General features: G+C 56.4%; 14 protein-coding genes across 14 annotated transcripts; 10 read left to right on the forward strand and 4 right to left on the reverse strand.

The window, feature by feature from the left end:
• The first annotated feature begins 476 nt into the window (after positions 1-476).
• On the forward strand, positions 477-1,147 carry M421DRAFT_273905 (uncharacterized protein). The gene has a single exon (XM_033588827.1). It carries the CDS (start codon positions 550-552, stop codon positions 1,081-1,083), a length of 534 nt encoding a protein of 177 aa, XP_033444917.1. The 5' UTR covers positions 477-549; the 3' UTR covers positions 1,084-1,147.
• Positions 998-1,699, forward strand: M421DRAFT_424552 (uncharacterized protein). The gene is made up of 2 exons (XM_033593783.1): positions 998-1,432; positions 1,635-1,699. The coding sequence occupies exons 1-2, from the start codon at positions 1,216-1,218 to the stop codon at positions 1,688-1,690; spliced, it is 273 nt and encodes a 90-aa protein (XP_033444918.1). The 5' UTR covers positions 998-1,215; the 3' UTR covers positions 1,691-1,699.
• Positions 1,700-1,827: 128 nt separating this feature from the next.
• M421DRAFT_424553 (acyl-CoA N-acyltransferase) lies at positions 1,828-2,935 on the forward strand. Its single transcript, XM_033593784.1, has 2 exons — positions 1,828-2,185; positions 2,498-2,935. The coding sequence occupies exons 1-2, from the start codon at positions 1,974-1,976 to the stop codon at positions 2,898-2,900; spliced, it is 615 nt and encodes a 204-aa protein (XP_033444919.1). The 5' UTR covers positions 1,828-1,973; the 3' UTR covers positions 2,901-2,935.
• Positions 2,936-3,518: 583 nt separating this feature from the next.
• Positions 3,519-5,460, reverse strand: M421DRAFT_71803 (kama family protein; the record flags this gene model as incomplete). Its single annotated transcript, XM_033596823.1, has 6 exons — positions 3,519-4,052; positions 4,140-4,470; positions 4,518-4,737; positions 4,817-4,864; positions 4,912-5,224; positions 5,281-5,460. The coding sequence occupies 6 exons, from the start codon at positions 5,458-5,460 to the stop codon at positions 3,519-3,521; spliced, it is 1,626 nt and encodes a 541-aa protein (XP_033444920.1).
• A 1,497-nt stretch (positions 5,461-6,957) lies between these two features.
• On the forward strand, positions 6,958-7,975 carry M421DRAFT_273993 (uncharacterized protein). The gene has a single exon (XM_033588829.1). It carries the CDS (start codon positions 7,025-7,027, stop codon positions 7,841-7,843), a length of 819 nt encoding a protein of 272 aa, XP_033444921.1. The 5' UTR covers positions 6,958-7,024; the 3' UTR covers positions 7,844-7,975.
• Positions 7,976-8,905: 930 nt separating this feature from the next.
• M421DRAFT_273979 (uncharacterized protein) lies at positions 8,906-9,577 on the forward strand. The gene has a single exon (XM_033588828.1). The coding sequence runs from the start codon at positions 9,071-9,073 to the stop codon at positions 9,521-9,523; it is 453 nt and encodes a 150-aa protein (XP_033444922.1). The 5' UTR covers positions 8,906-9,070; the 3' UTR covers positions 9,524-9,577.
• A 186-nt stretch (positions 9,578-9,763) lies between these two features.
• On the forward strand, positions 9,764-11,160 carry M421DRAFT_424558 (uncharacterized protein). The gene is made up of 3 exons (XM_033593785.1): positions 9,764-10,372; positions 10,420-10,817; positions 10,870-11,160. The coding sequence occupies exons 1-3, from the start codon at positions 10,031-10,033 to the stop codon at positions 10,931-10,933; spliced, it is 804 nt and encodes a 267-aa protein (XP_033444923.1). The 5' UTR covers positions 9,764-10,030; the 3' UTR covers positions 10,934-11,160.
• A 118-nt stretch (positions 11,161-11,278) lies between these two features.
• On the forward strand, positions 11,279-12,527 carry M421DRAFT_424559 (uncharacterized protein). The gene is made up of 3 exons (XM_033593786.1): positions 11,279-11,344; positions 11,409-11,636; positions 11,738-12,527. Exons 2-3 carry the CDS (start codon positions 11,593-11,595, stop codon positions 12,195-12,197), a joined length of 504 nt encoding a protein of 167 aa, XP_033444924.1. The 5' UTR covers positions 11,279-11,344; positions 11,409-11,592; the 3' UTR covers positions 12,198-12,527.
• Positions 12,222-16,908, reverse strand: M421DRAFT_424561 (xanthine dehydrogenase/oxidase). The gene is made up of 3 exons (XM_033593787.1): positions 16,427-16,908; positions 12,724-16,366; positions 12,222-12,619 (listed from the first exon to the last, which is right to left on the reverse strand). Exons 1-3 carry the CDS (start codon positions 16,661-16,663, stop codon positions 12,408-12,410), a joined length of 4,092 nt encoding a protein of 1,363 aa, XP_033444925.1. The 5' UTR covers positions 16,664-16,908; the 3' UTR covers positions 12,222-12,407.
• Positions 16,909-17,426: 518 nt separating this feature from the next.
• On the reverse strand, positions 17,427-17,968 carry M421DRAFT_103606 (uncharacterized protein; the record flags this gene model as incomplete). The annotated part of the gene is made up of 3 exons (XM_033586917.1): positions 17,427-17,659; positions 17,752-17,875; positions 17,930-17,968. 3 exons carry the CDS (start codon positions 17,966-17,968, stop codon positions 17,427-17,429), a joined length of 396 nt encoding a protein of 131 aa, XP_033444926.1.
• Positions 17,969-18,090: 122 nt separating this feature from the next.
• On the forward strand, positions 18,091-18,627 carry M421DRAFT_8544 (uncharacterized protein; the record flags this gene model as incomplete). Its single annotated transcript, XM_033597575.1, has 1 exon — positions 18,091-18,627. The coding sequence occupies one exon, from the start codon at positions 18,091-18,093 to the stop codon at positions 18,625-18,627; it is 537 nt and encodes a 178-aa protein (XP_033444927.1).
• A 360-nt stretch (positions 18,628-18,987) lies between these two features.
• M421DRAFT_103607 (lytic polysaccharide monooxygenase) lies at positions 18,988-19,807 on the forward strand (the record flags this gene model as incomplete). Its single annotated transcript, XM_033586918.1, has 3 exons — positions 18,988-19,433; positions 19,493-19,746; positions 19,779-19,807. The coding sequence occupies 3 exons, from the start codon at positions 18,988-18,990 to the stop codon at positions 19,805-19,807; spliced, it is 729 nt and encodes a 242-aa protein (XP_033444928.1).
• A 3,095-nt stretch (positions 19,808-22,902) lies between these two features.
• On the forward strand, positions 22,903-24,810 carry M421DRAFT_95223 (uncharacterized protein; the record flags this gene model as incomplete). Its single annotated transcript, XM_033598289.1, has 1 exon — positions 22,903-24,810. The coding sequence occupies one exon, from the start codon at positions 22,903-22,905 to the stop codon at positions 24,808-24,810; it is 1,908 nt and encodes a 635-aa protein (XP_033444929.1).
• A 6-nt stretch (positions 24,811-24,816) lies between these two features.
• M421DRAFT_274162 (uncharacterized protein) lies at positions 24,817-25,356 on the reverse strand. The gene has a single exon (XM_033588831.1). The coding sequence runs from the start codon at positions 25,213-25,215 to the stop codon at positions 24,940-24,942; it is 276 nt and encodes a 91-aa protein (XP_033444930.1). The 5' UTR covers positions 25,216-25,356; the 3' UTR covers positions 24,817-24,939.
• Between the last annotated feature and the right edge of the window lie 26 nt (positions 25,357-25,382).

Here is a 25,382-nt window from a genome sequence, read left to right on the forward strand (position 1 = left end):
GGGAATTGCGGGCTCGGCATGTGGAGTGAAACTAGAGCGCCATGCTAGAGAGGCGTCTCCGGTCACAGAATGAAGACCATGTAGCAGGTTTGTACGAGTCTAGTACAGTGTCGTGCAACAGGGCTGCTATCATTAGACGTCGATCATCACAAAGCGTGATCTACAGCGTCAACGTGAAAGTGGTGGATACTAGGGATGGTCCGTAGACGATCACAACAATTGCTCCGCACCTGACACTTTCCTGGTCTTCTTGTCGCTTCACACGCGCCACTGTGCAATCAGTCTTGTGCGAAATCGGTGCAAGAGTCTTTGACTTGAATATCTCAAAGCTTACAGGGAAGTGCTGCTCAAACATCTTTGCCCCGCATTCTCCGCACTCGATGATGAAGAAACTATTCCTCTTCAGGTAAGCGATCGGACCCCGTGGGCTCCGCACGCATCCGCGCATCCGCGCTGTACAACCGCAAGGTCTGCAACGACGTTAAACGAGCAGCGCGTCGGCAGTTAACAGCATTACTGGTGAACCATACACGATCACCGTGATGAAGAATGGCAGCCAGATCTCGGCCCTCCTCGGAGAGGCAACTGCTCAACGAAAGTCGAATGCTATACCCTGTCAGCAAGCGCCTGGGGTTCAGCCCTCGACGAAATGAGGTCACTGCAAGAGAAGAAAATGAGGGTGAGCAGCATATGGCTGGCAATGGTGGTTGTAGTATATGGGGTCGCTGCCGACAGGACCATCACGATCAGATATTCTCAGCCTGTAAGACCATACACAGGGACTTGCTCTTGAGTCTGGGAGGCACTCGTGGGGTCAAAGGTTGTTGCGTCACGTTAGTGTACAGGTCTCTCCTTTATTGCGGCCACGGCCCGACTTCGTACGTGCTCAAGAGCGAAGAGCGTTGGCTTGACAGGGCCGCTGTTAGTGTGCTCTATAGCGGCAGCACGAGGTTCTATGAGAAGGTGGATTGGACCACATTGCCTAACACCGAGACCTTATTCAGCAGCACTCCGTGGCTGCAAGATATCTTGGGCCCTTACGCTGACCCGGAATTACGATCTTTGAGCGACGCAGACGTCTAAGACTTGTGCGCTCAAGACGTCGAAGGGCTTCGAGCCGAGGCTCGTTACACCAATGTTGGGGTCGAGGAAAGCAGACTATTCACCCTTTCAACAGCAGGTCTAGTGAGATATTAACACGCATTGTCCGATTACATGGACGACCAGTGGCACGACGAGCCCCCTGAGAAACGCGGCACAGCCTTTGGAGACGAAGCGTGGTTATATTGGCAGCATGACTTTCGGGGCCGGTATTTGTCCATCCAGCATGCACACAACGCCATCCAGGAGGGTGGGAAGAGGCGAGGCATCATGACAGCACTCTTTATGGCCGCATTTCGAGAGGCAAACGAGTGGAACTTTACTTCAGTCGCTACCTGGGACGTCAGTCCGGAGGTTCGTCGTGCGCTGGATGCCTTAGCTCAAGCGAGCAGCTCCAAAACATCCGCATGTGAAGGCCACAGAATGCAACAGATGACACTACGCTGGCGGTATGGGGAGAAGACAACGGGAAATCTAGTAATGCCCAAGAGACTTGCGCCTGAAACTCGAAGAACTGAATAGGTACTGCTCACAGATTGAAGGCCGACGGGCGTATGCTCAGGGCATCCAGCTCTTTCGCAGCAGCTGAGCACAGGACATCATTGCAGCACTTCTCTACCATCCAATGTCAAGATAAGGGCGCGCGAGGCTTCTAGGAGATCCGCTCTTTCCGTCGGGAAGCCACGGACGGAAAGGGCCGATTGATCCGGTGTCCCACTTTCAACACCAAGACTCACCCTCAAGATGAACGTTGCGCGCTACGCTGAACTATCTAGGCGACTCGAAATTTAACGAATCCAATCCAAAAATCGCTCCGTAATTACTATTACCTCAAAGGGACCACACAAGGTGCAAAATACACTTCACACGCAATGGCTCTCCATGACCCAATCGCCGACGCCAAAGCGCAGGAAGCGACTAACAAATACGCCTTCCGTCCAGCAACAATGGACGACATACCAGCGCTGCAGCAGATGATTGGGGAGTCGTTGCGAGCGCTTGGGAAAGGGTATTACACAGATGCGGAGCTCGATGGGTCGATAGGGTTTCTCTTCGGTCCAGATACAGTGTTGATACGCGATCAGTAGGTGCCACAATATCTCATTACTACTTTCAGTGCATGTCCCAAGTGAAGAAGAACGCGTGGTGCCATGAGAATCGTCACTTCGGCGCTAGGAATGAGGCCGAGAGCAAGCTTCGCGTTGATGAGACAAGAAAATCGAACATGAGCAAGCAGCGGAAGACTTGAGAGAAACATCCAATCATTCAAGCGCAAATTCAATCGAAGAATAAGAATACACAGAAGAGCATAGGAACTCTAGACTACCAGGAGCGCATGCAGCCCCCATACGCATGAAGGACTAACAAGCATTGAATCGATCCTGACCACACCCAGAACATACTACATCCTCCACCCCCGCTCGTCCCCTTCAAAAATCGCTGCCTGTGGCGGCTGGTCCTTCCGCCAAACTTTGTACGGCGGGAACAACGCGCCCTCCTCCCTCCGCATGCCTGCCAAGCGCGACCCCAGCACCGACCGGGCATCAATTCGGGCAATTTTCACCTCGCCCTCATTCGCACGCCAAGGGTTGGGGACGATGATGATGCGGCACTGCGAAGCGCGTGCAGCCGAGGGTAACGAAGAGACAGCCGGGTTCGAGAGGCTGGAGATGGGAGCGACCTTGTCGGGGGTGGCGTTGTATGAGAGGTGTGGATATATTAGGAGTGGTAGGGAGGACGTGGTCAAGTGTCCTAATGGAGAGGGGATTAGGGTTGTGCATATGGTAAAGGATTTGTAGGCGGGGGGGGGGCCGTGAGGATAGATGGGATTGGGGGTGGGGTGGGAACGAAACAGAATATGGGCATGGCTGAGGAGAGGGATTGATGGAAGACTAGGAGCAAGACGAACTGATGAATCGCGATCGCTGTTAGATCGAGGCGATATGAGAGATAGTTCTTGTAGATGCATAGAACAAACCTTAGACCATTGTACATGGCTGTTACTTTATGGGAGACCACTTCTGAATGAGGAGCCAGCCGATGATGTGCAGTCGTACCCGACGCCAAACGAACGCAGGAAAGGAAACAGTCTGTGCTCCGTCGGCAAGCTTGTTCTTATCTCGATATGCTGATGAAACCGAGGTGGGTATCGAAAATGATGCGACGCTGATGCCCCTCCCAAATGAAAAGAAACTTTTGAGATCTGACAATGCAATCTCAGGCCTTTGTACATCCGATGCGATTCTGGGCAATCCGGTCTGTTGACACACTTTTGTATATCCTGATGGCCTCAGAAGAAAATAAATGGCGATATGTAACTTTGGAAAAAGACAAACGCATGTTGAGGCGGGCTTATTGGGTGTGGCAGCGCATGCGTGTCAACGACGCGGTCGCATCGTCAAATGACGGCAGATGCTCTAAGCCGCGGCCGCGGAAGATGAAGGCTGATAGTTGGTGGTGCTGAGTTGCAAAGCTAACGCCTCCGGCTTGACAGCTGTGCGCCGGATGCTGGCAGGAGTACGCTTCCGCGGAACGGCGATGTCGAAGTCGAATGGTGGACGTCGAAGCGGCATGGATGGCCTCGGCGGAGCTACAGGACTGACGAGGTCTTGCAGAGTCAAATTCTGCTCGAGAGCTTGCTCCTGCTCCTGACGCAACTCTTCGAGAACATCGTCTGAGACTGGCTTAGGGTCATGGTACTCGTAAGTCTGAGTGCCTTTTTTGCCGGGTAAGCCGGGAGCTCTGTATACCGCAACGCCCGTGGTTTCGTCGTACGACTCACATGTACTGACGAGACGCTTACCGCCACCGCCCGGAAGATCGATAACGAAAGATGGCATCATGAATCCAGAGAGCGTGCCGCGTAGTTCCTTATCAAGGTCCAGGATCGTTCGCAGGGGTGTGCGCAAGTCTTCGATGCCACGTACCATATCGCACTGGTAGATGTAATACTGTAATTTGTCAATACAGTGCTATGAGAAAGCTCATGGGGTACTGAAGGTGATTGAGTGACATAGAGGGAAGAAAGAAGCACTTACAGGCTGAATGTTCATGCTGGCAAGCGCCTCGATCAGGTTAGAAAGGGCCTCCTTGGTGTCGTTGACGTCCTTCAGCAGCACCGACTGGTTGCGTACAATCACACCATGCTTGAACAGACGATTGGCAGCTTCACGTGTGACCCACGTGATTTCGTTGACATGGTTGATGTGCGTGTGCAGGCACACTTGTTTGGCCATGTCTCGGCCTTTGTTCGAAAGTTCAATGAGAACGTTGGTCCATGGATCAGTTTCGTCAGCAATGCGACACGGAGCCACAGCCAAGCCTTTCGAGGCGAAACGAATACGCTGAATATGAGGGATGCTGAGTAGCCTAATAAAGGTCAGACGCTGATCACAAGTGGAGTGATATTCACCAACCGTTCGCCTATCTCTCGAAGATCTTCAGGTTGCAGGTAGTAGGCGTCACCGCCAGAGACGACGATGTCATGAAGGCTTGGATCATTCTCGATGTGTTGGAAAACGACCTCCCACCGCCGCCGACTAGGCTTCTGTGGTGACTTCGAAACGGTCTCTGTGTTGGCTCCCACAGCGTAGGAGCGAGTACAAAATCGGCAGTACACTGGGCAGATCGATGTTGCTATGAAGGTTAGAAGCCTGTTCAAAAGACGAAGCATCCCCAGGTAGAATGGTAGGACGTGGACTTTGGAAGAACTCACCAAGAAATAAAGCCCTTCCAGGGTAGCGGTGGACTAGGCCAGGTACAGCTGTCTGAAATCAGAATCGGTAAAGAAGAAGCACTAAATGATCGTACGTGAGTCGTCCTGCTCGTTGAGTGAGTCGAGCGTCAACTTCTGGTGATCCGGAACAATCCCACTTGCCAATGGGAGAAACTGTCGACGAATCGGATCATCTAGCGGGTTTTCCCAGTCGATAACTGATAGGAGATGCGGGGTCAATCTGATCGCCATTGGCGCCAACTTTAGCGCAGCAGTCGCGTCTTCGATGAACTGCTCCCTTGTCCTTATTTTGCTGAGCAGACGGTTTTTCGAGGTACCAAGTACCGGCGGAAGAACATCCGACAAGAAACGATGTAGTCTTCGCGTGTCGGGTACGGTATTTGCAAGCTACACAAGAGTCAACATATGGCTTCTCCATGACCGTTCAAAGGAGATGAACGCACCTGCCATCGATAGGACTTGAAGTCCTCTGCCGTAACGTCTTTCCAGGGCTCGATTTTCTGCCAATACGGCTCTTTCTCGGTAGATGTCGATAAAGACCTGTATTGTGTAGTCAAGTGTGGGAGAACTAGGGAGTTTGGACGCAATGCCAGACATTGTGCTCTGATAGTTGAGAGGAACATAGTGACTGCAATTCAGGCGATCATCAAACGTCAAACTCAATTCGAGGACGGAGAAGTAAGGGTGTTGGTTCCTTGTGCAGTGGGCAAGCCAGCATATATGTTGCAAATTCGAATAAAGCGGAGTAGAGAGTTTTGAGCTCCCGTCTAGAGCCTGTTGTGGCACAATAGACGCGACCCACCATGGTGCCTTAGTAGGTAGTGAAAGAGTCGAGTCGGTTGTCGGACCCGGCGGATATGAAGGGGCTTACTTTTCGCGAAACATCGCACATGTATTTGGCTCGCGGTGCTGGACAAAAAACCGAGGTCAAATTTCTCTGAGCCTACCTATACCCGATTCTGACTGGCAATGGACAAGGACTAGCGTCATAGGACATGATGCTAAAGATCTAGAGATGTGTTGAGAGCAATTGCCAGTGAACCCGCGGAGCAAGGAATGACAACGTAGTACCTGCTCTTGTCGAACGACAACAAAGCTAGCTATTTTTAAGGTTATCTCCGACGGGAGCGACGCCGGCAGCTCTCCGGACGATTGGATCAGACTGATTCGGTGTGTCGTTGCCCTCGTAGCGAGCTCATAGTGACAGACCAAAGCAGAAGCCCTGCCTCGGCCTCGTACGGAAGGAACATTGTGACAGACGATACTGTCGCCGTCGTCGATGCTGCGTATCTGCGAATGTCAATGCATGGGTAAAAGCCCGCCGATGCTGTTTCGACGCTTCAACCCAGGCCCATGGTTAGTGGAGTCCCGGTAAACTGTGGTTTCCCATGCACCGCAGGGGGCGGTCATTGGGCCATGTGTTTATGTGGTACAATATAGTCCGTTCCGGAAACGATAGGCGCCGTTGCAAGGTTGCGGGAAAAGCAAAAGTTGCATAAGTGGAAACCTTGAGCATCCGGGACATGCGGTGAAGCCGCTGATCTGGAAAAAGTACAGGTAGATTGGATTCTCGCGTACTATTAGTTTAAGGACGCCAATGGCCGAGCGGGAGCGGCGGCTGCGGATCATTGCAGACAGTGTGTGACCAAGCCGATGCAACACGAATCGAGAAAGAGAGTGACAGAGGGCCGATTCCCAAGTCGTGTCAGTTACGCAGACGTGAAGTCGAGGCAAGCGCGATGCAAAGTGGGTCCAAACTAGCTTCTCGATTGGGTGCTGATCCACAGGTCCCTTCCGCGCTAGCTGTCGCCGTTTCCCTGATGACATCGCTTGGCCCCGCCAGCTCACAGCTCACCTCCAAACAAACAGTTCCACCTTGACCATTCTTCGTCGCCCGACCGCCGCAGCACAGCCTGCGCCACAAAACCACGCAAAAATGACCGACTTCCCCGCTGCTTCATCAGCCCCTGCCGACGAGTCGCCCGCACAGCAGAAGGCGCGTCTTCGCAGAGAGCGCCTTGCTGCGAAAAGCGGTGCGTCTCGCCTGCAACAGATCTCGGCACTGCAAGGTGGCCCTCCGAAAGATCTAAGTGAAATCCAGAAGGATCTACCCGGTATGTACGGCCTACTGATCCAGCCAATCTCTGTTGGCGCGTATATGCGCGCCTGCATTGCCGCCTTTGTGACATGCACAACTTTGATAGTACGTGCACAACGGCTTACTGCTTCCTAGTCCAACCTTCCCCGGCCCCAACGCCTCGAGCATTGTCTGGAACAGCAACGCCAGACCCAGATGAGATAGATATCTCGCAGCATCACTACACGCCCGCATCTCAACCACGCCTGCCTTCCCCTTTTGCTTTCGATGGCAACGCCACGGGTGCTTTCCCGCCGTCCCCCTCGGGGCAAGGCGATCCGTCTCAGGACCCCATGATGGCCATGCTTCAGCAAATGATGGGCTCTGGGGCAGGTGGGATGCCAGGCGCTCAAGGACAGCCAGGCGGCCCAGGTGATCTACCTCCGGGTTTGGCCAACATGTTCTCGGCCATGGGTGGTGGTGCTACTGCACCAGAACCCTCACCAGAGCAATCCTCAGCCTGGATCTGGCGTCTTTTACACTCTCTGTTCTCGCTGAGCCTTGCCATCTACATTGTCCTGCAGACACCCTTTACTGGATCGAAGCTGTCCCGTAATACTGCGCTGTCTACCATCGACGAAGACTGGGCCGTCGAAAGCAGGCCCAGGCAAGATTTTGCGCTTTTTTTTTATTTATTTGCTACTTTCGAGGTCATCATGCAGTCGACACGTTATTTCATCGAGAAGGGTCAATTGCAAGGAAGTGGAATCCTGAGCACCGTGGCAGGTTTCCTTCCACCCCCATATGGCGGCTATATCAGAACCATTGGCCGTTATGGCGTTATTTACACCACAATTGTCAGCGACGCCATGGTCGTTGTTTTTGTTCTGGGCGCCACCGTCTGGTGGAGAGGCGCTGGTGTTGCATGATTATGCACCTCTCGCATCCAAGATAGGTATCATGGTAGACTAATGGAACAACGTCAGCCAGTCACACGACTTCATACATGCAGCTTGAACAGGGAATTTCAGGGCACCATTCTACTTTCTAGCAGCTGCTGTTGTACCCACGACCCAGACACCTGGTTTTACTTCACTGCAGTTTCTCCCAAGACAGCACGTGAGCGTCAATTGTTTCACACCAGCGACATACTCCACTTCACGTTTGCATTGGCTTGGAAAAGTTTCCGGGCATGCACAGCATAGCGTACAAGACGACTAACAGAATATTATCCTCCACAGTCAAGCACCTGCTACGACTGCCATCTGTGCCGGGACCTTGCGTTACCACCAAAGCTACGATATTTCGACCATCAGTCTTAGCGATATGCACGCCACACGGCGACTTGCATGGCCTGTCCTGCATTGCAGTCACACATGGCGAACGACATAAAGGCGGCCATTGTTAGATAATCATTATGTAATGACGGACTGATCTCGAGTATTGCAATGTACAAATGCGATGAACCCGGCGCAAGTGTCCTATGCAACAAATATGTACTCGCATGTCACTTTGATGTGACTTCATGCGGCGCTGTTGCAAGGCAACATCACAGCCTAGAGATCCCATAGGTTTCTCCTCTCTCTTAACAACCTTGTCATTGATTTCACAATTTCCGTTGTTGTCGACACCCGTTTTGCGGTAAGCTCACTAAACTCGGGCGTGTCAACATGAACGTGCTTGTAACGGTGCCTGCAGCTGGGCGCGTAACGGAAAAACCACACCCGTCGTTCCTGCACATCGAAAATCTACCTCGTATTCAACGGTCGCGCGCAGTTGCACAGCCTTTACACCATACGAGCCACCGCACAGTCGCGCACTTCTGATCGACTAGTCCCGAGACCTGTAACGGATATTTAGTCCAAGCAAATCATGCGTTGCACCAAGGTACAGGCGCCGTATGTATGCGCCGTTGCTGTTGTGTCATGGCTAAATGCGTACCGGTACAGTCGTGCTATGGTGCTCCGCTGACTAGTGTGCGGCACTCGCGCAAAGAGGTGCTACACCATTGCGTAAACATCTCTGGTATCCTGCGATTGAGCAAATAGGATAAGTGCTGGACCTGGCGCTGGACCTGGCGCTGAACTCCGTCGGAGGCTTCTTCGCTCATGTCGACAAGCATACGATCTTGACCGCCGTTCCGGATTCAACTGTGCATGTCGCTTGTCTGGCTTTCTTTTGAGCATGTGATTCGCAATAATAGCGACTGCAATTGCGCGGCTCCCGTTGTGTGTTCACATCCATCTGGCCGTATGCGCAAGATCATTTCTCGTAACCTGCCTGTTGGGCGTGCAATGCAGCTTGATTCATCATGGGTTGATGCTCATCAGCTTGACAAACGAGTCCGGAACCGTCGACTACGACCTCTTCATCTCCGTGTTGGGATCAATACTGATCTGAAAAGTACAGTCCAACACGTCCAGTTCGAATCTATGACACCTTCCCTTCCAAAGTCTACATGGTCCTGGGGAGGTAAGGCCCCTGAGGATCTTGGCATTCTATGGGCTCTGCACTCGTGTTGGAGGCTTACGCATTCACCGAGATCGAGATTAGATAACGTACTCGAAGACGAGACGAGCGGACAGGATGAAGTCTCCAGGCGTTGTTGATGGTGTCGTAGCTCAAACTCGCGGCGGGCTGCTCCCTCCTAGGTGTCTCCTCGACCGGCTTGCCTGCCCTTGCCATGCCGTCGTACCCTGAAAGACGGTGAAGGTCGATCAGACGTTGCTGTCTCTGCGACGGCGAATCGAAGTGGACGGGACGAGGCTGGTGTGGGTTGAGAATAACAGATGCAGCCCCAGACCGGCCCAAGCTTGAGCAATTTCGCGGCTTCTGGGCCCGCTAGCCACGAACGCGTGTTGTCGATCGCATTGTGGCCGACGTTTCCGTCTCCTTCTCTGTACTGCCTCCATAATTCAAGTCTGTCAGGCTTTCACCGTGGTGCATCAATTCCATCCAATTGCTTCGTTGCAGATTGTTGCTTCTTTCATCGCTCCTTCGGCGCCCCGCCCCGCAAACGTCATCTTCTTGGACCCTGAACCACAGGCAGCGACGCACGCATCAATAAGTTTCCCTGCTTCATCGCGCAACCCTCTGCCACGACACCCACAAGCACAATGCGTTTCTCGACAACAGCTGTCCTTGCCCTGCCGGCGCTCGCGCTCGCTGAGCAGCAGATTCCCCTCTTCGACAAGCTGAAGGGTTACCTCAACCAGGCGACGGCGTCTGTGGCCGCTGTGATCCCCTCGGCGCCATCAGTGCCCTCTGCGCCCGTCGAGGCGGCAGCAGCCAAGGCCGCCGCGGCAGTCCAGTACCCTCTGACGCTCGAGAACTGGAAGGAGGTTCTGACGGTGGACCCCACTGTCAGCGCGCCGGCGACACAGGAGTGGCTTATTTTTGTCACTGGCGGCAACAGCACATGTTACGGTTTCTGCGGGCCTGCTGAGAAGGCATGGAACGTATGTACTCATTGCACGCCTAATCATACGTATGCTAACGCTAGCAGGCATCTACCGCTATCGTTGCCGCCGCGCCCTCGTCGCCCAAGCTCGGCTACCTCGACTGCGAGAAGGAGAACATCCTCTGCAACTCGTGGTCTATTGGCGCGCCCTCTCTGATCAAGTTCCGCATCCCCAAGCCGCTGGCTGACCAGTCTGCGCCCGTTCCCGAGTACCGCTACAAGCCCCTGAACCGCACCTCGACCACGACCGAGACGTTCAAGGAGCTTGTCCTTGAGAACAAGATTGACGAGATTGCTCCCTACGAGGGTCCTTTCCACCCCTTCAACGGCATCCTCCAGCAGTACAACCTTGCCATTCCTTTCGGATACGTCACCTGGGGCTTCTCCAAGATGCCCTCCTGGCTGCCCATGATCCTCATCTCGTTCTTCAGCAGGACCTTCATGTAAGGAATTCGCTTCCGCAGCAGCTTTAAAGCAGTACTAACGCATGACCAGGAGCAAGCGCATGAACCCGGGAGCCCCTGCCCAGGGTGCTGCTGCACCAGCGGCCGCTCGCTAAGCTCTGGTGCCTCTGCAGACACAGCAGCAGTACGAAACCAATACTGCCACTACTGTACATGGACACGACTTGGATTGTTAGGAATCTCAGTTTTTGCGTCTGCATTAGCTTCGGCTTCTTCGAAAAGACGTGCCAAGGATGAACAACGCGGGGACGATGGCGTTTCACGTAGCTAGGATAATGTGAATCTGAACGACCGAGCACTTTGCCTGTGAATTGAATTTCGAGATGGTATTGAATTGACGTTGATGTCTGAGCGTTGATGTGCATTGGCGCTAGTCGCGAAATCTTCGGCAATGCGGAGATAGATGAGTGACCAGCGCGGACATTTCTCGACGCCGTGTCGGCGAGCCCAGGGCCACACAGCACGAAATGGTCAACATAGTAGCGCGCGCGCGGAAACTGCAAGAGGTACGGTGGTCGTCTGTGCAAACCAACATAGTCCTCGATTGATCGCTACTGACGCCCACCCCAGAAGGTATGAGATGCTTTGCGCCTCCAGAGCCCTCCACGCTTCCCTCTGACTCGGACGGATGGCCTTTGGCAACGGCAACGAACCGGTTTCGCTGGACACAGACGCTGACGTGGGGATATAGCTGCTGTGGATACGATGCGGGCCCGGTGCGTTGGTGCTGCCCAAGGAGGTGGAGAGGATTAGCATGGAGTTCAACACCAAGCTCTACGGCGGACATCGAGGCGCGAGGTACGCACACTCCCCTTGCACCGCCCACTGGAGCCGCTCCAGCAGCCAAGAGGCGGAACGCACACGGCAGCAGCCTTGGTGGCAGACTAACACACCACCAGGAAGTTCTGGCGCGAAATGCTGCCGCGCATCAAATACCGCAATCCCTCGGTCCGCGTCCAGATCAGCCGCCACACCTCGCCCGACGGCCCTGCGCTGCTGCACATCCACACGCGCGCCGCGACCACGGCCGAAAACTCTGCCCCGTCCGTCGCCAGTCCGCCCGCGCAGAGCAGCCCCGCCGCCTCGCCGCCCCCCAGCACCCCCGACGCCACGGCCCCGTCCCACACCATCAACATCCGCGACCAGGCGCCCAGCGAGATCCTCGACGCCCTGCTCGCCGCCCTGCCCGAGAGCCGTGTGCTGCGCCCCACGCCCGAGGAGGAGCAGCTGATGGCCGACACGGCCGCGTTCAAGGAGCGCTGCGAGGTGGATCGCGCGCTGGTAAAGGAGAAGCTGCTCGCGGAGCGGCGCGAGGCCGAGCTGCTCCGGCTGGCGAGGGGCGAGGCTGTGGCGCAGTGAGCTGGCGTAGCATGTACGAGTAGAAATGGCATGTAACTAGGCGTTTTGCTGCTCGAGGGAGAGCATGCGAGATTGTATCATACGTGTAGCGAACTCATTCTCACTTCTGCGCGCACTTGTGCATTGACTCGATGCTGGTCATTCCGTCTCGCTACAGGCACACTTCAAAACCCCCGTCTCGATATTCCCAACTCCCACCCCCGGCGCCCGCTAGATACTAACAAAGAAGCTCTTCTCCCCCTCACGCGGCTCAACCCACGCGCGCTTCAGAATCGGATCGGCGCACGACACGCGGATGCGCTCCGGCGTTGCGGGGCTGACGAGGTGCAGCACCGACTCCTCGCCGAATTCTCTGCGCGCGGCCTTGAGCGCGTCGCGGATCGCGAAGAAAACCGCGCTGCCCATGAAGAGGGGTGGTTCGCCTGGGGGTTGTTAGTGAAAAGGCTTAGTCAGCAGGTCAACGGCTCGATGGCTCGACGACTCGCTACGCTCGCTGCGCGGAAAGGAGAAAGAAGGCAAGACTCACCAACACCCCTAGACCGCTGAATAGTCCTCAGATTCTCCCACTGCACGTCCTTGAGCAGACTAACATTGAAGACCTGCGGAATATCCCTGAACCCAGGGATTTTATAGTTCCCCGGCCCGCGCGTAGCAATCTGGCCCGAGGCACGAACCCACAAGCTCTCCTCGGTCGTAAACAGGCCCTGGCCCTGCACAAACGCGCCCTCGATCTGCCCGTAGTCGATGGCCGGGTTGATGGAGCGGCCGACGTCCATTTTGATATCGGCGCGCCGCGAGGTCCAGTCACCTGTTAAAGTGTCGATTTCCACCTCGGCGGCCGCCACGCCCTGCGTGAAGTAGAAGAACATTTGTCCTGTGTTGGCGCCCCAGACGTAGCCGATGTCCGGCGTCTTGTAGAATCCTTGCGCTGAGAGGTTGCACCGGTCGAAGTAGGCCCTGTGCGCGAGCTCCTTCATGGTCGCGCTGGGCCCGAGTTTGGCGCGGTACGGCCGCAGGCGCTCGTTGAGCTGCTCGCAGGCGTTGAAGATGGCGTAGCCGTTCAGATCGCTCGAGGCGGATGCCGCAGTTGACGACGCGTTGGCGACCGTGTTGGTTGCCGTGTCGCTGATGAAGACGCTTTCGAGCGGCACCTGCAGCGCTTCGGCTGCGATCTGCGTCATCTTCGTGTGCAGTCCCTGGCCCATTTCCGTGCCGCCGTGGGCGACGAGGATGGAGCCGTCGTGGTAGATGTGCACGAGCGCGCCGGCTTGGTTGAGGAAGAGAGCGGTGAAGGAGATGCCGAATTTGGTCGGGATGATGGCGAGACCGCGCTTGTTCCACTTGTGTGTCTTGTTGAACTCTTCGATCTCGGCGCGGCGCCGAGCGTATTCAGACTCTTCTTGCACTTGCTTGTACATGAGGGGCACGTACCAGTCCTTGATCTCTTGGTTGAAGTGCGTGATCATGTTGGACTCGGGTGAGTACATGTTGATCTGGCGCAGCTCCTCGGCGGGCATGTTGAGGTGGTCGGCAATCTCCTCCATGAAGGTTTCGCAGATGAACATACCCTGAGGTCCACCGAAGCCGCGGAAGGCAGTGTTGGAGACCGTGTTTGTCTTTGCGACCCTTCCACGGACGTGGACGTTGGGGATGGAATAGCAGCCATCGATGTGGGAGAGTGCACGCTCAACCACAGCACCGGACAGATCCTGACTCCAACCGCCATTGTTGAAGACATCCGCATCAAGCGCCTGCAGCTTGCCGTCCTTGTTTACCGCAACCTTCCAGCGGGCAAGGAAGGGGTGGCGTTGTCCAGATGTCAAGATGTCTTCATCTCGGTTGAGCATGCAGCGAACTGGTCTCCTGACCTTGTTCGCCGCAACCGCGACAATACCAGCGATCTGAACCGACCGCGTTTCCTTGCCACCGAACCCACCGCCCATGCGCTTGACGCGAGCGTTGACCTTGTTGGCAGATACACCGAGCACCTTTGCCACGTAGGCCTGTGTCTCCGCCGGATTCTGAGTGCTGCTGAAGATCTCCATCTCGCCAAACTCAGGCTTCGGGACCGCCACACACGCCTGCGTCTCGAGGTAGAAGTGCTCCTGGCCGCCCATGCGCGCTGTGCCAGTGAAGACGTGATCCGCCTCTTCAAAGGCCTTCTCCACGTCTCCCTTCTTGATGTGACGGAAGTGCTGGAAGAAGCTCTCTTGCTGAATAGCTTCCTCGATGGTGAAGATGGCCGGCAGCTCCTCGTACTCGATCTTGACGGCTCGGGCCGCCTGCTCCGCGTGCTTCGCTGTGTCCGCGAGGATCATACCGATCGGCTGGCCTGCGGTGAAGACCTCGTCCACTGCGAAGAAGGTCTCATCGCACATTGGTGCGCCCCACCAGTTTGACTCGGGAGTCGCGAGATCCTTGTGGTCCACGTAAGCAGCAACGCCTGGGAACTCAAGAGCCGCTTCCGCATCGACGCTCAGTAGCTTGGCGTGTGGTTTCGTTGACAGGACCAGACAGCCGTACAGCTCGTTGCGCTGCAGCGGGATATCGTCAGTGTACTGGGCCTCTCCGGTGGTCTGCTGCAGAGCAGCGGCGTGGTTCTTTGATTGTCCAACTTCGCTCTGCTTGTATGCCTCGGCAGCTTTGCCGTCTTTCCAGCCTGAACTGATGTCTCGCTCGATCTCGCCGATCGCCTGGGTATCAACCTCGGCCTCGTTCGCATCCAGACCAGCGAGCACTTCGTGGTAGAACTTGTAGAAGAAACCCAGGGCGAGAGTCTTCCTGTAGGTCGCCATGCCGCCAGGCACGCCAAATCGCAGGTCGAAGTCCTCCTCGAGCTTGGCCATGACGCCTTCCAGGGTTTGAAGGTCGGTAAATTTCCTCCCTTGGAGGAACTCTGTTGCCTTCTTCGCGACGATTGTAGTTGGAGCCATACCGCCGTAGACGAGACTGACGTCCTTGACAGTGTCTTCGTCGTCTAGCTTCACCCGCAGCGCAGCATTGACGATGGCGATGTCGTCATCCTTTCGTTTCGACTGCTTGTACGCGCGGATGTACTCGCCCTTCTCCTGTGCCACGGGGATCCTGAGGCCGGCGATGATAGCGTCCGGGGGCAGAGCAGTCTGCCTGTACCCCTTGAAGAACGTCGACATGGGGATCTCCGTCGTCTCCTTCAGACTCTTAGCTACCAGTGTCGCGTTGGTCGCAACAAAGACTGGATTCAGATCCGAGATGGGACTGGCCGTTGCGAGGTTACCAGCAGGCGTGCCCACATTCCTGATCTGCCGTCCAGCGAAGTAGCGAATTTGCTTCAGGATAGTAGCAAACGGCTGTCCCCTCTCTTTGCCGTAGTGCTCGACAGCATCTTCGCATATCCGCTCGAGGTCCGTCAGCACCACATTTCCGCCAATCTCAAGGTGGTCGTCGTTGAAGCTGAACTGGCGCAACTCGGGAATATCGCCAACGAACACCGAGGCACTGTAGTTCATGCCCTTGAACTTGATCTCGATCTGTGTCTCTGTGGATCCACCGATGAGCTTGGCCGAAGGGTGTGCGTTCTTGATCTCCAGCAGCTGCTGTAATGTTGTGGGTCTGTACCATCTCTTCCTCTTGTTGCCGAATGCTAGTGGCCTGAATTCGTGCCTGTGAAGCTGTGGCGGGAAGATCAGCTCGGTGTCGGGCTTGTACTCGATGAAGCCGGGAGGAGTGAAACGCTTGATAGGCTGGTCGTCGCCGTCGCTCTTGCAACACCCCCCACCGTTGGCCCCGCCAGCGCCATTCTTCTCCATGCAGCATCCGCCTCCACCATTGGCCTTTGCCTTGCCACACCCCGTCTTGACACTGAAGCTTTGCGCGGCGTCCAATATCGGCCTGTATCCCGTACATCTGCACAAGTTGCCGTCAAAGGCTTCCTCGACATCGTGCTCGGTGGGTGCGTCGGTGTTGCGGAGGAGAGCGTACAAGCTCATGACGATTCCTGGGGTGCAGAAACCGCACTGGCTGCCATTGCCCTTTGCTATCCGCTCTTGTGCTGGGTGGGGTCTCTTCACGTTGCCTATCCCCTCGACTGTGATGACGTGCTTGCCATCGACGCTGACCAGCGGTGCCAGACATGCGTTCACGGAGGCGTGGTAGATCTTCTTCGTTGTAGGGTTGAGCTGTGAGACGACCTGAAGAAGACGTTAGCGACTGATCTCGGCCTGGTTTCGAAGAGCTTCGCCATAGCATACCACAGTACAAGCACCACACCCTCCCTCGGCACATCCCAGCTTCGTACCCGTGAGTCCAATTCCTCTCAGATACTCTAGCACTGTGACTTCTGGATCCGCGTTGTCCAGTGTTACCTTGGTGCCGTTCAAGTAGAACCTCAGCGTGTCATCGAAGCTCTGTGTAACCTCGGTGAGCCTGCGCAACGACTCCTCTGGCGCTGCTGGCCGCGATTCTGTCTCGATGAGTCCCGGCGCCATGTTTGCCACACTTACAATATATACAGGGCTATACACAGTGAGGACAGTGAAGAGGGAACAACAAAGACGAGTACCAAGCAAAGACGAGTGTCAAAGCAAAGACGAGTATCAAGCAAAGACGAGTGTCAAAGCAAAGACGAGTGTCAAAGCAAAGACGAGTGTCAAAGCAAAGACGAGTGTCAAAGCAAAGACGAGTATCAAAGCAAAAGCTCGACAGCTGAGTGACGGCAAAAGTCAGCATTGATGTCTAGACTACCCAAGTAGACACAGCTCCAAGGTGTGTGGAGAACGCCGCGGTCCAACCCCAAAGCGCGCTCCGCCGCGGTTCGCTGGACCCTGCTAGACGGATCTCTTAGTCTTGCGAAAGAGAGCAGCGAATGAGAAGGACTGGAATTGATCGCTATCATGGTGCCAGGCCGCGGCGCGTTCGAAATCGCCGCTGCTCGCGTGCAGGAGCTCGCCGATTACCGCTAGCGTTGGTGGAAGGAGGGGCAAGGTCCCGCCTGCTCTTTGCGGTTGGCAGCGTGGCTGACCCCACGTGAGCGGTGAGGGCGGGCAGATGAGATGGACTGGAGACCAGCGGTGCTGTTTGTACATGGCAGCAGAGCCGTGTGGGAAGTGTTTGTGGACGAGGACTCGTCGATATGCATATCCTCCGCGTCTTCGTCCGTCCAAGCTTATCTGTGAGCGACTCAAGCTCACGGGTATCATGTCAACTTGCACGCCAAAGACACCATGGCCCAAGGTCAGGTCTGAGGTACAGCTATGCCTTCCCTTTCCCTTTGCCGCCTCCAAACGGCCGTCCGCGCTTCTTGCCCGTTGCGACGGGCTGCTGCTGCTCTCCCCTGCCCTCTGCAGCCCTCAGCCGATCCAGCTCCTGGCGCAGAACATCCTCGAGGGCTTCGTTGCGCCGGGTGAGCAGCATGACGTCATCATTGCTGATGGCTTTGCGGCCGGCATGGCGGGAGAAGGTCTCGAGGTCGCGGGATGTGTTTGCTGTGACTTGTCAGGCGGATGGTGCGCAGGCTGTCCAGTTGCACGTCTCGACGGCTACTGGGCTGTGGGCTTTGAGAAAGGCGACTGCGTACCGATCTGGGTGTATACAAGCTCGGTCAAGGCGCCAATAAATTGCGGTGTTGCGTTCAGATCGTCTGCGAGGAGAGCATCGTCGACGAATTGGCCAATGGAGTACCAGAGGGCCGACTTGAGGCGCTGTGGAGGACCGAGTCAGCCTGGACCGCAGCACTTTCGCAGGCAGTGACTTGCCTCTTCTCGCTCCGCGGCCTCGCCGTCAACGGAAGCCATGCTGCTGTGCGGTCGCCGTCCAGGAGGACGCAAAGGAAGATGGGGCAATGACGCGACGCGTCGTGGGCAGCCAATGGCGGAGGAGAGCGGAGGGCTGCCACGATCCACCATCGATCTCACCCATGGATTGCCCGCCGGGCTTCTGCCGAACGAGTTATTTACCAGCAGTAGTGGGACTGCGCTTTGCTCTCCACCGCCGGACTCCCCTGCTTCGTGTCGTCCGCATACAAACAGCAAGCGTGCGCCGTGACATCACACGCATCCTCCCGCCAATCGAGCCCGCCCTTCACACCCAACTACTCCTCCACCCATCCACGACCACCGTCCCGTCCGCACGACTGGCAGCCATGGCCGAAGAAATCTCGTTCAACGCGCTCGTCGCCAACCTCTTCGAGTGGAAGGACCGCCTGGTCAACAACTCGGTCAAGTCGTGGGAGGAAATGACGGCGCAGCGATGGGTTCGCATCGTCGTCATCGTCGGCGCATATCTGCTCGCCCGCCCGTACCTGCTCGCGCACGCCGAGCGCAGCCGCAAGAAGCGCGCGGAAAAGGAGGCCGCCGACCTGGGCCTCGATGCTGGCACCACCGCCAACGACTTCCGCGGCGGGAAAAAGACAAAGGGCGACGAGGGCCTGGTGCAGCGATCGACGCTGCGCTGAGGGGGCGGCCGACGGGCATTGCATTCCGCGGCGTTCCTGGCTTTGCTACAAGCTTTGCGAAGCTTTTGGGGGTGCACAAATATCTAATGGAATGCGACAAGGGAGCTGTGAGGCTCGAACTGCAGCATTTGCACGCGCACTGCGCCATCCATTCTTCACTGCAGCCCGTTGTTGACAGACTTACCGAGACCTGACCAGATCCACGCGACAACCAGGAATTTGACGCGCAACTGGCCCAGCTGCCACCGCCATCCCTTGCTTGTGACCATATATCCATCATGACAGCTCTGCTTCTCCAGCACGCCCTCTGCTCCTCCAGCACGCCCTCTGCTCCTCCAGCGCATCCTCGCACTCCACTGTATGCTGGCCATACTCACCATGGCTCCCCTTTCCATCATCGCTGCGCTGAGCGCCGTCCCCCTTGCGCTCGCACACATGCAAATGTCAGACCCATCGCCCATTAACGACCCCCACCAAAGCCCCCAGCGTCCGGGCGAGAGCTTGGACTACAACTATCTCAATCCACTGAACGCAGACGGCAGCAACTTTGCCTGCAAAGGCTATCACCTCAACACGCCCCTGAACACGGTTGCAACCTACGCAGCCGGCAGCAAACAGACCTTGAGGCTGCGAGGGAGCGCAACGCACGGCGGAGGTAGTTGCCAAATCAGCCTCAGCTGTAATGGCGGGAACGACTTCCACGTCATGAAAAGCATCATGGGCGGCTGTCCCATGAGCGACAGCTACGACTATATAGTGCCCCGCGACATACCGCCGGCGAAGAAGTGTTTGCTAGCTTGGACATGGTAAGCACTCCCGATCTTCTCCGTCCCGCAGGAGAAAGACAGCCGCTGATAGTATGTAGGTTCAACAGGATCGGCAATAGAGAGATGTACATGAACTGCGCCGTCGTCGACATCACTAACAAGAGATGGGGCAAGCGTGACACCCAGACCTCTGCTGCACAGGCTCTCGCTAGATATCCCGAGCTGTTTGTTGCGAATCTGGCGAACATCAATAGCTGCAAGGTCCAGGAGACTACTGATGTTATATTCGACAACCCGGGCAAGCAGGTTGCGTTCGGCAACGGCGAAAGCGCTTCCATGAAACCCAGCTTCGGCAAGGGACAGTGCACTGGTAGACGTTCCAAGAATGCTGGCAGCAAGACTCCAGCATCTAGCAACACCGGAGCCGGCGGTAGCAACAGCGGCCAGTGGCCGGCGCCCAGCAGGGGTGGCAGTAACAATGGCCAATGGACTCCGCCAAAACAAAGTACGTCGAAGCCAGACGGTTGCGAAGCCAAGATTCGTTCTGGGGGATACTACCCTGAGTGTTTGCCAGGGTACAGTGGTAACTCTCGTACAGTACCGCAACAGCAGCAGCCAGCGCAGCAGCCGCAACAGCAGCAACCAGCGCAGCAGCAGCAACAGCAGCAACCAGCGCAGCAGCAGCAACAGCAGCAACCAGCGCAGCAAAAGCAACAGCAGCAGGTCCAACAGCAGCAGGTCCAACAGCAGCAGGTCCAACAGCAGCAGGTCCAACAGCAGCAGGTCCAACAGCCAGAGCAGAACTCACCAAAACAAGGTGCGCAGCAGTCGAAAAAACCAAGTAGCTCGAATCCAGAACTTGAACACGAGCTCGAAGCATACCTAGCATCACTGCCCCCAAGTCGCCTCGCGCATAGGAACACTGTCTTAGCGGCCGAGTACTCGGAAAACCACGAGCAGAAGAAAGAATACTCAGCGCAGCCATCCGAGCACGTTCACACGGAGAACTGCAAACACAAGACCACAGGCTACCCCCCAGGCTCGCACTACCACAACACCGAGGACCTGGACCCCTACCCTGAGGATGGCATCGACTACTCGAACAGGAATGTCTACAAAACTCAAGACTCACAAGACCATGACGACCCGGACTCTGCTTACAAACGCGCAACCCGCCAAAAACGATGGTCGGCCTACGACAAGCGTCAAGCCGCGACAGGCAAGACGACCAGATACTACCGCCCGGGCGGTGACGAGAATGCCTACTATCAACAGCTGGCGCTGGCACAGGCTCAAGCACAGGCTCAAGCACAGGCTCAAGCACAGGCTCAAGCACAGGCCCAAGCGCTGGCACAGGCACAGCTCCAGGCGCAGGCTCAAGCCCAAGCCGAAGCCCAAGCCCAAGCTGCCGCGCAGACGTTGGACGATTCCTACACGCAGAAGCAAGCATCAACGGATGCCTCCACACTGACATCCACGGAGGCTTCTCCGCAGACTGCAAGTGACTCCGCGCCGCAGAGAAGCTACTGGGACATGACAGAAAGAGAAAAGTTTGATGCCTTCCTTCGGCGGATGGTTGAGCTCAGCTCCAACATGGCATCGCTGATCAAGTATGCTTCGGCGTCTAGCCTAACACCAAGCCTGCCGCACTATCCTCCTGCGTCTACTTATGACCGCACCGAAGATTCCACCGCAGCTGTAGCACGCAGATACGCACGAAGAGGGATCTTGTCTTCGACCGGTACATCTGCTCAAGTCTACCCCGGCCCCGCCATCGGAACCATCAGCGCATCCGGCGAAGCCATAGACGCCGAAGAAGGGTTCCGGGAGTGGTTCCCCAACCTCGTCCAAGGCTTGGTGACCAAGCGTCAACTCGTCGACCCCGTGACAAGCGAGGCAAGCGCCGAGTCAGGCGACGGCATCAACGTCTTCGACGCGCTGCTGGCCAGTTTCTGGAAATTGTTCGGCGACCCATTTAATCTCTACGGCGATGGCGATAATCTAAATCTCTATCCTGTGCCTGCTTCAGACGAGCCTGGTGCCGACGCAAGCGATATCCCGTTGGTGCTGGGCGAGCCGGACTTCTACAGCAACGATGACTTCCCGGACTTCGACATCGCGGATCTGCATGGCCACTACCTCCCCCCGCCAATGATACACTACGAGCCTCCTGCACCTCAGCTGCTGCCCGGATACGAGTTGGGACCTGACGGCATAGTCTGGGTCGGCGAAGGACCTGACCCCCTGGCCGGCGAGCATGAGTCTGAGCCGAGTATCGTCATCTCCATCGATCCTGTTCCCACGTCAGAAACCCCCATCTTCCCCGGCGAAACCGCTTTCCCCCTCCTCTCCTGCGTCGCGCCCATCCCGCAAATCGGCTTCAACTCGTGCTTCGGGGGCTGCAACCACTCCGCCGAAGCCATCGCCGCGCACGACGTGTATCTACAGACCCTCGCAGACCAGCAGGCCGCATACGAGGAGTGTCTGCAGAACCAGGCTCTCGTCGGCACCGCGCCGCCCGCCGGTATCTTGCACAGCCCCGACGACGCCGCCGACGCGCCCCTCGCCGAGGCAGAAGACGCGTCGCACCGCCGTCCGCGCCCGGGCATGTCGTACCCGCTCATCCCCTCCCCTCTGCCGGCAAACTCCACCGCGCCGGGCCCGGCGAACGCATCGGCTGCAGACGACAGCGCAGCGCCGTTCCCCCTCACCAACGCCACGGCCGCGACCGACTCGGCCCACGCGCCGCTGGAACTGCAGCCCTACGCCAACAAGACGCTCGGCGAGCTCGTCGACGACATCCTCAGGGATCCAGATATGCTTGGCCCCGTTCTGCTCATCGACGACGCGGCCCTCCTGGAAGAAGCCGCCGGCCTGCCAACGCCGTCGAACCCGCTGCAAGATGCTGCCGACCAGGCGGAAGACGGTGTCACCGTCCCTACCACCCCGGTGGCTGTCGATCTGAATGCCCTGGAGAGCATTGCTGATGCGCTGCCGTGGTTCTTGGGCCCTGGGCCTGTTGTCACGAATGCGGACGGCGGGCTGGAGGGGCCGCTGTAGAGGATAGGTGAGGGAGAGTGATGGTGCGAGGTATCCTTAAAAAGAGCAGTGGTATGAGGTATGACGTTATGAAGTTTGCAAACGGCGAGGAGTGAGGGGTCATGTTTGTTTTGTTTTGTTCTGGGTGGATTGGCGAGGGCTGGAACGGGTTTGTTTGTTTGTATGTGTGGGTGTGTTTGGATAGTGATATTCTGCATAGTGGCACGATGCAATGATTTCTAGTTATCTCGTTCCGCGATGCCTTACAGTGACGAGCGCGTTCGATGCTGTGCTGGCACTCTGCTGGCGCGCCCAGTCATCTCCATGAACTACAGCGCAGCGCGTTTGCTATCCCATCACTCGCCCCCCTTCACGCGCCCCTTAGCAGCTCTTCACCAGCACGCGAAGAGTCGCAGCATGAAAGCTGTATGGAATCAGCACATCTCCACCCGTCCTCACACTGGTGTCTATGGCGAGTAATAGCCACTTGACCCCAAATCCCGCCGCGCCACCGGAACAGTACAGACAGCAAGTCGCTGCGAGCATCCAGGATCTCGTGTCCGGACGCCGAGCCCGTGAACCCGTGATGAGTGGTGCCGGCACGGCACGTCTGATACTCGAGGGCGTGGTTGAGAACGTGAGGATTTACCGATTGCATAAGGAAGAGCAGGCGAGGGGAAAAGAGGATGAGCGAAAGCGGAGGGGGAGCAGATATCAGGGGAAAGACCGCTCGCGCAAAGGAAGACACGGTCATCGACCGCCGAGGCAGGAAGGAGATGGAGAAAGACTGGGCCACCGGGTGAGATATGGGGCTCCTGATGAGCGTGATGGAAATCGACGCGGACACCGTCGTCGACACTCTGGCTACGGAGAAGGACACGAGCGCAGGCGGAGACATGGCTCTCGATCACGAGAAAAACACGGTGACAGAGAAGTAGGAGATGGTCCGGTTCGCGGGGACCATGACCAGCAGCAGCGCAGCCGGTCTGAGGCAGTGAGTGAGCCGCAGTCATCGAGTGGTGACCACAGGATGTCTGGTGCTTTGCCTGTTGGAGCGAAAATTGCGAGGAAAAGCCTAGAGAAACTGCTCGGCCCAGACGGTACGCCGTTCGGCACTCTTCCTGCCAGAGGCAAGGGCATAGGTCTTCTGGCCCATGCGAGGACGATGTACCAGCACATCAAAGCCGAGCACGACGTAGGACATCGAAGCAAAGGCTTTCTTGAGAAGCACATTGATGCTGCGCTGCAAAAGCGGGAGGGTGCAAAGAGTGTCGCGAACGACACGATGGAAGGAGAAGAGCTACTGATCGAGACGAACAGCTCGAGCCGTCCTGATCGAAGTGGACATCCCGGAGGTCGAAGAAGACGTCGCAGGTCCAGGAGCCGAGGGACCAATAGGGAAGTAGGACAAGGTGGCGAACCTGTCTTCATGCCGGTTGTCGAGCGAGGAGAACCATCTGCTGCACGACAATGTAGACCAGCGCCGTCCGAGTCCGGGAGATCTTTCCAGCAGCCAGCACTGTCAGCTCAACAACCACCATCGAGACCGAATAGCTTCTACGGTGACAGGTCAGTGCGTGTCGGTTCACTAGCACCGTCTGCATCTGTTAAGGCATCGCAAATGCCTACTCCATCAATTCGAGGTGCACCCTCGGTCAGGGAGGTCGACATATGCAATGCAGGCGGTCATCGAAGTGGTAGCCGTGTTCCCACTATACGCGTTCAGTCGCCGACTCCACCAAAGCAGGCGAGCTCTGTACGACTACCTACTCCAACTGTACGTGGGATGCAGTCACGGGTCCAGTCACCAGAGCCGAGTCCTCGAGGATCTGCAACGCCAGTGTGGAATCCAGGACCTTATCAACACACCACTCCTCCTCCTGAGATGCCTACCCCACTGCCTGCGACTGTAACACCCTATCATATTGCTTCGTCAGCTGTCGACATGCCAGCGCCGATCATTCCTATTGCTCCACCACCTTCACCACCTGCTGTGCGACTTGCTGTCGACTCAAATCGAGATGCGTTTCTTGCAAGCATTCAAGTTGGTGTGAAGCTAAAGAAAGCAAGCGGAAAAGACAACAAGGGCGCAAGCGTGGCACGTAAAGACGAAGCGCACATCGAGGATGTGACTGGGCGGATACCGGTCTACGAAGAAACACCACACAGTCACGACGTAGAAGCACTCGAGCATGCTCAGGCCGTTGAAGAGAGGGAGATAATGCAGGAAGAGGAGCGAATTGCTCGGTCAAAGACACCATGCATAGCACCTCAACCCAGGCCGAAGCTACCTACGAACTTCCAGGATGATCTTACAGCGAAGCTGGGCAAGATGAAGTTAAATAATGGAAAAGATGATGGAGAAGTAGGAGCGTGACCCAGTGAGACGCTGAACATTGTCAGGCCTCGAGCCTGCAATGAGACGTAGAGGAGTGTGTGTTCAGAGCACGCAGAAGAAAAGAGGATGCCTAACCAGCAGTTCAGACAGGATCTGAAAGACCAGCTGTCAGCTAGAGGAACACTGCAGCCACCGACGACAGTATCGATAGGCTCCGAGGTGCCCGCCAGAGAGGTAACTCCGGCACCTGATGTGTTTGCAAATCCGTCCGCGGATATTGGGGAGCCGGGCTGGCAGTCTTCGCCAAACTGGAACTTTAGTAACGTGCCAAAGGACGGGTCGCGCTGAGAATATGGTGTGGATGTACATGACTAGAATCACAAAAGAAGTTGGGAATGGGTTGTGGTTGTGTGACTCGTGGCCAGCTGATGACGTCTGCTCCATCCCTCTGCCGCCAGCCCTTTTCTTGAGTCGTGTAAATCGTAAGGTTCGAACTTCTGAGCGATAGATGCAAAGTGCTGTGGTGATGCAGCATCTTGACCAAACGTTGTGACTACCTCCTCTACCACATTGTCGCCTGTCAAGCACAAATTGTAGTGCAGTTTCAAAGT

This window comes from Didymella exigua, assembly GCF_010094145.1.
Source record: "Didymella exigua CBS 183.55 unplaced genomic scaffold M421scaffold_36, whole genome shotgun sequence".
NCBI lineage: Eukaryota > Fungi > Ascomycota > Dothideomycetes > Pleosporales > Didymellaceae > Didymella > Didymella exigua.